This window comes from Chelon labrosus (genome assembly GCF_963514085.1).
Source record: "Chelon labrosus genome assembly, chromosome: 7".
In the NCBI taxonomy this organism is placed as follows: domain Eukaryota; kingdom Metazoa; phylum Chordata; class Actinopteri; order Mugiliformes; family Mugilidae; genus Chelon; species Chelon labrosus.
The window spans coordinates 4,727,086-4,737,924 of NC_140343.1; the positions used below are offsets into that span (position 1 = coordinate 4,727,086).

The 10,839-nt window shown below is 44.6% G+C and overlaps 1 protein-coding gene across 1 annotated transcript in view; it reads right to left on the minus strand.

Annotated features, from left to right (window-relative positions):
* Positions 1 to 10,391, minus strand: part of brinp3a.2 (bone morphogenetic protein/retinoic acid inducible neural-specific 3a, tandem duplicate 2) — a gene marked incomplete at its 5' end in the record, with an annotated part of 39,538 nt that extends 29,147 nt beyond the window's left edge. Inside the window, one exon of the mRNA XM_084549074.1 lies at positions 10,165 to 10,391. Coding sequence (XP_084405200.1) covers positions 10,165 to 10,391 — 227 coding nt within the window. The remainder of the gene's footprint in view (positions 1 to 10,164) is intronic.
* Between the last annotated feature and the right edge of the window lie 448 nt (positions 10,392 to 10,839).

The following is a 10,839-nucleotide window of genomic DNA, read 5'->3' on the forward strand; positions in this document are numbered from 1 at the left end:
GTCTCTCGAGTTCCACTTTGCAGCGTGAAAGCAGTAGTTCAGAGCCACAGCACGTTCGGTGTGGAAGAGGAGGGGGGATACACAGGGAGCGGGGAGGGAGAGGGAAGAGAGGAACAGGTACAGAGAGAGCATTCGCAAATCCCCGCCGTCGTTCGTTTCTCCAGTTATCGTCGACTGTGATAAGCTAGCCCTGTCTTATCTTAAACCCCCGATAGGCCAAATGGTTCATCCTGCAGGGAAAGGATGAAATGAAATGGGTTTCACCACAGAGTTGATTTTAGGGGCTGCAGCAGTCGTCCCTAAAACCGGCGAAAGTCATTATTATTATCAATTTCACTGCTCTTTTTATTTTTTTTTTCGCAGGGGTACAACAGTTTCATCGCTTTAACTCTCTGGACGCTATCGCAGCCAAGTTGTTGGAGTTGTTGAATGTTCTCCAAATTCGCAGTGTCCTAATTTCAGCTGGCTCCCATCTGCATTTTCGAAAGCTGGGAAAAAAAATGGCCAAATCTGTGCTGTTACTGACACACTCTTTTATTGTTTTAAGGTATTTGTTCTTAATTTGGGTGCTTGTTCATTAATCCAGCCTTTATTAGATTCTTAAATGAATCATTGGTGGCATGTCCTCATTTTCATTTATGCCGAAGGTACATTTAAAAGAGAAGAAATGTAAGAAAAAATAAATAAACACAGCAGTGATGTTAATATCGTTCTGTTTTTTCACTTCAGCCAAACTACAATTCAAGGTGATGGACACGCAAAACCCCCCACTAAATAACTAACGACAACAAAGGCAGACCTGTGTCTGGACCAAATGGTAGCACTGGAACACACCACAAAGACGGCCCATGCACCACATACACCAATCAGTCGTAACATTATGACCACCTTCCTAATATTGTGTAGGTCTCCCTTGTGCCTCCAGAACAGTTGTGACTCATCAGAGAATGGACATGGGCCTTCTGAGGGTGTCCTGTGGTGGACTTTGGGTCCTATGGGTTGAGGGGAGGGGCCTCTGTGGATCATCCCACAGATACTTGATCAGTTTGGGATTTGGAGGCCACGTCAACACTTTGTGCTGTTCTTCATGTTTTTTTTTAGTTGTTCCAAAACCGTTTTTGTGTGTGATGGCTGCTGCCATCTAGGAGTGTCATTGCTATGGGGGTGCCTGGTCTGGTCTAGCTGGGTGCTACATCTCTAAGAAACATCATAATGTTGTGGCTGACCGGTGAAGATGATGATATAAAATGAAAAGAACCTTCCGTGTGTGCCCTTTTGAACTTTTGCTCCCCTTCTGTTTCTCTTCTCGTGGACCAGTCCGCTAGGCTGAACAGCCAATCAGAGCGGTATCTCTCATCGACTCGTCCCACCGCCTACTCAGCATGCTCAACAGGCTGTTACGCCACCAGCTGGGGTCCAACTAGTGCTAAAACCACGGCCGCGTCGCTCACCAATGGCCTAATCCCGCCCTTTCGCCAATGTGTCATAGCTTTCCCAGAGATTACTGTATTTTTAACCAATCAACCCACTTTTGTTAAAGGTTAAACCACTTACCAATTGAATTGCTAAAGAAGAAATGGTACAAAATTGTGTACACTTAAGAAAGTAGTATTTTTTTCTCCCCCATTAACCAATTCACAACTTCCCAGACGTCTCTTTAGGTGTTCAACTCATCAGTTGGTCAAAAATTGAGCTACACCACAACCAGCAAACTGCTCCTTATGAACTCCGCTCTGTTTCTGCAGTGCATTTACATTTTGCCCATATTAAAACATTTGAGTTCAGAATTTTTAGTCTTGAGGTTTTATTGGTTTTTTTTAGGCTGGAGTATTTTTAAATTGGTCGACTGATACGTGAAGCAGAGGAAATAGATCTTCAGGCACTGTGCTTGTGGTATTCCTTATGCCCACATTTCTCTGCTGGCGTGCGGCCTAATTATTAAGCAGTTTGATAACATTTAATTAGCATAGTGGCTTTCCCGCAATTGAATGATATTTATAATGAAATCTAATCCCATAAAATATAATCGCATGCATTATCCAAATGCAATATGTTCAGATCGGGGCCAAATGCATGTCAACACGGCTACCTTCACCCTGGTGAATATGGGCAGCTCTCCCTTGGCAATGTTTGCAGGGAACAGGTGGCTAAGACGGAAGGCCCACTTTGTGTTTGCAGTGGAAGCAACGGGGACGCTCTCTGGTGAATCCCAGAAACAAACACTCACACACATTCACACACACACACACACACACACAAAAACGCAAACGCACTTTCATTTCAGAGGATTTGTTAAAAATTCTTTCAAATTCAATCAGTAAGAAAAGTAGGGAATTGAATAGAGTAGAGGCATAGCGTGGTGTGAATTCATTACTCCATCACTGCTGAGGTAGCTCAAACGGTGTAACTCCAAGCGCTGATCCCGGTAATTCATCTTCTCCTGTCATTGAGCATTTATTAGAATCTACCAGAGATCTGAACTACACACAAGGAAGACCAGACCGGAAAATAATATTGTCACTTTCAATCACCTCTGCCCTGTATTCTGTAGCAAGTGACGTGCCTTTCAACCTAAAACGGACTGTCAAAAATTATCACTTACAACAAACATAAGCCCGTTCCAGATTTACCGCGCTGGTATCGCTGACACTTATTGATGCAAGCTCCATGCGTTAGAGGAAACATTTTGCAGCATTCAGCACAGAAACTGCTGAGACAATGATGCGAGCAGGTGCTCCCCGTTCTTGCACCGTAATGTGACTCGTTGAAAGCCAGGGAAGCTGTTTGAGTTTTGTACATTTAAAGCTGCACCTGTCACGCTATCATTAATTCTAACAAAAGTGTAGCTGAGATGTAAATTCAAAGGGGTGTTTGAATCGTGCTACAGCCGTGCAGGGGCTCTGTGAGGATGTACTGGTCTTCGGCGGTGAAGTGCTTTGATTTGAGTGGTTGCATCTGAATACTGACAACAGCGATGCCGAAATGCACGTGTTTTAAGATACTGGAATTTGCTAATCAGCCCATGAGGCTGATGGGCATGTAATGTATTTTATGTGGATAAACCAAAGACTGGACACAAACTGTGACCTGATAACCGCAATGGAACCATTGGTTGAGTCATTGAAAGCCACAAACGTCTAAGTCATGGGGGCTTTAGAGGAAAAGCCAATGAACGACCACAGTTCGGGCATCGCTCTGTTGGGAACTGATAACAGTCAGGCAAAGATCTCCTGGATCAATCAAACTGTTTGGGCTGGCTTTATGTGGCCCATCTTCCTAATATTGTGTAGGTCTCCCTTGTGCCTCCAGTTGTGACTCATCACAGAATGGACATGGGCCTTCTGAGGGTGTCCTGTGGTGTCTGGCAACAGAATGTTGTTAGTGGGGGGGCCTTTGAGGGGAGGGGCCTCTGTGGATCATCCCACAGATACTTGATCAGTTTGGGATCTAGTGAATTTAGAGGCCAGGTCAACACCTTGTGTTGTTCTTCATGTTTATTTGAGTTGCTCCTTTTTTGTGTGTGTGCCTGTGTCAGGCTGCTTCCAGCCATTGCCATGGGGTGGGGGTGCCTGGTCTGGTCTAGGTGGGTGCTACATGTAATATAAGTAACATCCACACCAATGAATGCCAGGTCCAAAAGTTTCCCAGCAGAACACTGAATTGTCACAAGATGGTCAATTTACTTCTCATATCAGTGGTCATAATGTTATGCCTGATCGGTGTATGTCATCTGAGAGGCGTGGAGTTGTTTACAACAGAAATGGCTCTGATTGATTGGAGCAAGCAAAGTTTTTTTTTTTCTTTTCTTCTTCTCTTTATTTGTTGGTATGAAAACCTAATGGCATATTACCAGACTTATATTCTGATAACAACTGAGTCTGGCCCCATTAGGCCAAGTAATATAACAACTAACAAGTAATATCTGGACAAAATGTATCACAATCCATCGTATAGCTGTTAAAACATTTCATCCTGGACCTAAGTGGCGGCCTGACAGATGAACACTGTCTGCCGTGCGCTCCACGTGGATAAAAATCTGACGATATAAAGGGAAACCAAAATGAGCCTTCCCTCCATTTACAGTGGAATCATCGCCTCTTTTTACACTTTCATGATCTTTATTGAATCAAATTTTAGCGAGACAGCCCAACTAAAGAGTGCACTTCAGTTGCCTGCAGCGTCAAACTGAACAGAAGTGAGAATGGAAGTGAAAAGCTGCGCAATTAATGTGGCCCGTTCAGAGCAGAGTGTCGAATGTTGCGTCTCTCATGACTTGTTCAGGTATTTCAAATAATGGTTAAGAAAAAGTTGAGAAACTGCAATTTATTGTTGCACTCTCATCAAGCTATTTACCACAAACCTCTGACGGAATTTTTAAGGGTTGGAAGACGAGACGGAGAGCACGAGTGAGAAGGTAGCGGTGGGATGTTGAGAAGCAGCGCTGAGGGAGTCCGCTCTAAAACACTCACCTCAACCCTCTTCAGAGCACCTGCAGACTCCCCTGTGGTTCGGGAAATCTGCTGCCGCTGCTGCTGCTCGAGGTTGTTCATGGCGCTTTACCAAACAGTAAAGCTGGGAGCGAGTACGTCAAACTCAAAGGGCGGGAGCATCGATCGCGCCTCGGCTTGTTGCGTAAAATAATTGCGGATAATCATCAGGCTCCTATAGTTTTTGCTCATCATTCGTTGGTGTACAGTGGCGCTCGGTGACACGCTGGCATTAGCCGTGCTGTGATTTAGTCATTTAAAAGCCCTCCAGGGTGGATTTTGCAGTCGTTTTAATTGAGTGTCCTTCATTTAAAGTACAAAGCAATTACTTACTGTTGATAATTTTAACATCAGTGTTGACAGCTGCTGCACTAACAAGAATGACTGATTTTAGTTTAGAGTCCATAAGCCTGCACTTGGTGTTTAGCAATTTCAGTTTGTACTCAAAGAAATGTTCCACACATAGAGTTTTATGATCAAATACCAGATAGATAGATGGACAGCTTCACAATACAGTATTATTCATGCATTCCTGCAAAGGGATAAAATGGGACTTTTCCGTGCTACAGTTGTTTTTTTTCAAGACAGAAATGCAGCATATCGATATTTATTTCATGAGCAAAGCCACAACATAGTGCTGCCTTCCACTGAGAGCCCATTTGTAAGTCCATTACAAACACAAGGACAACACATACGGACCCATTCGTCACTTCGCCGCACTGCCCCTCTGGGCGCAGGTACAGGACCCCGAGGTGCAGAAGGGCTCTCGTTGGCAATAGGCCGCTACCCGCAGCCATAGCAGCTCTTAACAGCGTGAGGGAACAGGCACGGATTTGATTCCATGCTGTTCTGTGTGTCGGCGCTGCGCCGTGTGCATTGCTGTTTGTCGTTTTTTGCACGAAGTCCACATACAGTGCTGCGGAAAAAAAAAGAATTCCCGCAAGGAAGTCTGACAAACGCGCGTGCTCTGAGTTGTGTTTGCTAACAAATCATTTGTCAGTGTTATCTAAAATCTAATTATTACGTGCTGCTGTGCTGAAAGCTAATAATCACTGAAGTGGAAGCCAATTTGCCGAAAGTGATAATTATCCTAGTCGAGTAAATGCACCTGGAGACTGGACACAACCACAACATGGTATGTATGGAGATGTGGAGGAGGGCTCACATTAGATAAGCCTGGCATAGTATACTTCTAGCAAAAGCATTAAAATACAAGCAAATGTGATGCATGATAGATGGTTGGATGGATGGCTAGATTTTAGACCAGAGTTTCAGCTCAGCAGAGCAACAACAACAAGATAAATCCGAGCGTCCGTGAGGTGAAGAGAAAAGACGAGAAAAAATCCACGATGCTATATTTGAGCTAAACCTTCAAACTTTTTTCATGATTGCTTTACCATTTCAGAGCTGGGTTTTTGTCCATGAGCATTGTTGCTAAATGTGTCTGCAGCATCAAATATCACAACCATTCAACTTGGTATTGTGCAAAATGCAAAATTTTGCGCATCTTATTTCGTCAGATGTTTTATTTATTTATTTTTTCATTTGGAGCCATAAAATGAATCTTGCACGAGTGCTTGTGTAAAAAAATAAAATAAATAAATACTATATATAATACACTACACCACATATAATACCCATAAAGTTTTAATAATTTTGTTTTCAGACGCGTTCAATTTAATTTTATTTGATAACAATACAAATTGTCTCAGGACGCTTTACAACATCCGGTCTGAAACCCGACCTGAAACTCCCTTTTAACAGGAAGAAACCTTGAGCTCATATGGAGGGACCCATCTGCCTAAGGCCGGCTGGATAGAGACAGAAAAGAGAGAGAAGAGAGAGGATAGGAGGAACGAGATAAACATATATCTACGGTTTGAGAATATAAGCGGCACGTTGGAGAATTGTTCATTCAGATAGGAGTGGATAACTGCAGGAGGCCATGAAGACTGGGCAGGTTCATGAGCTGGGGGGACAGCTAACAGGAGCTACGCTAACAGCAGCTACGCTAACAGCAGCTACGCTAACAGGAGCTACGCTAACAGGAGCTACGCTAACAGGAGCTACTCTTGGTCGGTCCACACTGGCTACAGTGCCCTGGCTAGCTACTGGTTTATTTTCCATGGTGTGGAGCCGTGCTTCCAATTCGGAGAGCCTCGCATCCAATGCTACGAATAAACTACATTTATTACAAGTATCATTACCGTTAAAGGAGGCAGAAGAGTAACTAAACATGTGACAGGATGTGCAGGAGAGAGAAGGAGAAGGAGAGGTAGACAGAGTAGCCATGGCTAACCGCTAAAGTTAACAGACCAAAGTTGGTCCTCTTCCTCTTTTTATTCCTATTTATCGGTTACATGTGTGACTGAGCAATAAACTTCATCTGTCAAGAGTAATTCACATTGTCACAACCGTTTTGTGAGAGGAGGTACAACATATTTTATTCCAACACACAGTATTCCACTGCTACTGATAACAGCATGCCTTTTAGGATGCTTTCATTCAAATGAAACTGCACGAAAGACAAACATGAACATTTGGGGAAGCGCTGCAGTTCAGGCACATGTTCTTTGGTGTTGCAGGAGTGGCAGGTAAACATTACTTTGCCTTTTAGTAAGCATGCCACGGAGCAACGCTGCCTCTTTTCGTGGCACAGAGAGAGCTTGATTTGGGAGTTTAAGGGCCCCTGTTGCACAGCGGGATCACAGAGATGACGTGTAGCCCCCTTGAGAGAACACTACAGCGGGCCCGGTGGCTTTAATAAAACAATCCTGCTGAAATTTTCATGAGATGGAGCGCCAGTCTCCAGGTGTGAGCCCCCCCCCCGTAACAAAATAAAAAAAAAGTCAACACCACGTTTCACCCCAACACCGACACCGACACCGGCGCTGAGAGAAAGCTATTATTTGCCAAAACAGGAAAGATCCCACAGCTGTATGCCCCCGGTCTGCCTCGCTTTGTGAAATCGAATGGGACCGAATCCAAGTGAATTCAATTTGGAAAGATTTACAGGCTATTTACTTTTTAGGTTAGTTTTTCCTTTTAATATCATCACTATTAATCAATGCCGCATTGTGGTAATCCGGAGGGCCTCAAACACAACCTTGCAGCTGACAGAAGCCTCTCAGGGGATTCTGTGATAATGCAGAGTAATAAGTACTAAGAGCTCACTAATCACTTGGCCACATGATAAGACTATTAATCTTGCCGCCCATGCAGCTCGGCTCCAACGGACCACTGCCTTTTGCCAGAGAAGGAAATATTAAAGACCTCCAGCACGGCAACCGATCACAGAAGCCATAAAGCATCCTTGCACGGATCCATAGACGTCAGGAACCCTGTCCGTCTATTTCCAGAAGCCCTGGACAACATCCTCCTTAACGACGACGGATATGATTCATGACACAATCTCTACTAATTTGGTCGCATGCCGATACCTCAGACCGCGTTGCTGTCGAGACAAATCATCGTATTTTTTACGGTGCTAATCAACATATTTCATTTGACCGAGCGATCAGGTGGCTCCCCGGGGGTTTGGAAGGCAGCGGAAGGTGATATACAGCCGGCTGATAGCCACGCCGCGTGCATGTAATACTTCATGGTTCAGCCGAGGCGTGCCAGATATTTTGTGAACCCTGGCTGCGAGGAACATTGTCTGCATGACAACGCGAGCCGAAGTACTGCAGCCTGCCTACTGAATAGGCGTGAATATGGGGTTTTCATGAAGCATACTATCCACTGTGTGCACTACTTTCAGACACATTTTCTCCCTTACATCACTCTGATGTTAAAATACGAGTGAAAGCAAGGAAAAGCAAATGCACTGGTGATAAAAACTCCATTTAAATGTCGCCGTGAACAATACAGATAACCTCAAGTCATGATACCTGAATAAAATGCCCTTGGAATAACCTAAACTTTTATCTATTCATATCTACAGATGTACACTTGCAGGCTGATCTGGACGAGGCAGATGAGTGCTCGCTCCCTTCCCTCTCCATCTCCATCATCTCATTCAGCCGTTCGATTTAAACACGGCACATTTCATTGCGAACTATATAATTTCCACCGCAGCCCTTTAACGCGGGTCAGGCAAGGACATTAAAGTGGCCTCGAGGTCGCTGAAATTCACATTTCCCCTTAATTATGAGCAACACGTCACTAAATCTATATTCTCCTCGGCACGTTTGAGAATGTGCACCGGCTAAGCTGGTAATTGGTTTGCGGTACCTACAGGAAATCTGCAGCGTTAATGGAAACGCGCAGGAGGCGTCGCTTTACATATCAGAGAAGGATGCAGCGTCCCAAGAACGGCTCCTTAAAAGAAATCCTCCACAAAACCAACGTATAGATCATCTGAAGTGCTGCCGGTGTAGTTATTGGGATATGATATTCGGCATGTTGAAGGTGTGCACTCGTTCCTACAGTGGCTGTGAACGGCTACAGTATTACTTTGAATGCAGTTAGCACAGCCATGATGTTTGACAAAAGCTTAATTTAAAGTTTAAGACTTTCTTTCTTTTTTTTTTTTTTCTATTACTGATTTGAAAAAAGAGCATCTCATCCTCACCAAAACAAACAGACAAGAAAACGGCCGAGGGGCTTGTTGCTGATTGGAGTGGTTTGCATTGTAGCGTATATTTAACCTTAAGATAAATGTAACCAAACAGCAACTTGAAAACAAAAGTAATAACCGAGAAAGGAAATAATGAGTCAGCTATTTGACGGCCCATGACTTTTTTTGGAGTAGAAGTCAAATGGGGGGACTTCTACTCAGCCGGGAGATTGATGCTGTGTCTTGTGACCATTACTACCAGTCACCGCCGAGTCTGAAAGTGGATTATGTCATTGTTCATCGTGCCGTTTAGTAAACAGTCATATGCACCAACATTACAACCACCTTCCTAATGTCGTGTAGGTCTCCCTTGAGCCTCCAAACCAGTCGGGACTCATCAGAGAATGGACATGGGCCTTCTGAGGGTGTCCTGTGGTGTCTGGGAACAGAATGTTTGAGGGGAGGGGTCTCATCCCATAGACACTTGATCAGTTTGGGATCTAGTGAATTTGGAGGCCAGGTCAACACCTTGTACTGTTCTTCATGTTTTGTTTTTTTGAGTTCCTAAAGCGTTTTTGTGTGCGTGTGCCGGTGTCACACATGTAGCACCCACCTAGACCAGACCAGGCGCCCCCCACCACCCCATAGCAAGCAGCCATCCCCAGCAGGATGCAGCCCAAGGAACATCCACACGAATGAGCGCCGGGTCCAACAGTTTCCCAGCAGAACTTTTAATTGACACAACATGGTCAGTGCTATTTACGTCTCCTCTCAGTGGATTTAATGATGTGGCTAAACAGTGTATTTCAGTTTAAACAGTCATACATGTCACATTCTGTTTATATATATATATATATATATATATATATATGAGGATGTGTTGACAAAGAAATAAGTGCAGGTGTAGCCTGTGCTAAAAGACGAAATACTGTGACTTTTATGTAGATATATGAGCTTAATTAAATTTTATTTTACGCACACCTGATCATTCCATAACTGTGGAGACTATTTGATGCAACGTCCCAGGAGATAGGTCATGGATATAATAGATGTTGAGCAGTGATTTGTAAATATACTATCCAGTGCCTCTCCCCTCCTCATCCTGCAGTCACGACTCACCTGTATATCTTGTATCTGGTGGAGAAGCCTTGCCGGTTCTTGTCCACAAAGTCGATGTACTCCGGGGAGTGGTGGAAGGGCCCCTTATCCGACAGGAGCCAGTCCAGCGGTCCCCCGGGCTTGTCATTGGGGAGGCTGGCCGCCGCCGCCGCTGCTGACGCCGTTGCACTGGACCGCAGACACACCCAGCAGTGAAGGCTGAGGCTGACGACGCCCCATAGAGCCATCAGAGATGGAGGGAGGGGAGGATGGTGGTAGCGGTGTTTGGCGGGGGGGAAAGGGAGGAGGGCGTTCAGCAGACAGAGACACCTGTCGTCAGCTGGCTCCTCCACTGGGATGACCGGGGGACCTGCATCACCTCAACGCCCCCCGAACACCTGCAGGAAAACAAAAGCTCATGGTGAAGGATGCAAACAAGATGGAAATGATATTTTAAAGTCAGTGTAGATGTGGAGCAATTTCAGCCTGTGAGGGTGCTCTGCTACTTTTCTCATAGTCTCTTTATCGAACAAAAGCTAAGGGACTTGGAGATTATGTGTCACTAGATGAATAAAAAACATAACAATAATATCGACTTCATGTCTTGTTTTGCTTGTAACCAAGTCCACTACTTCACCAGTCCGTGAACTGAAAGGAAGTTGGGGTTTACTGCATCGATCCTTGAATGTAAGCATT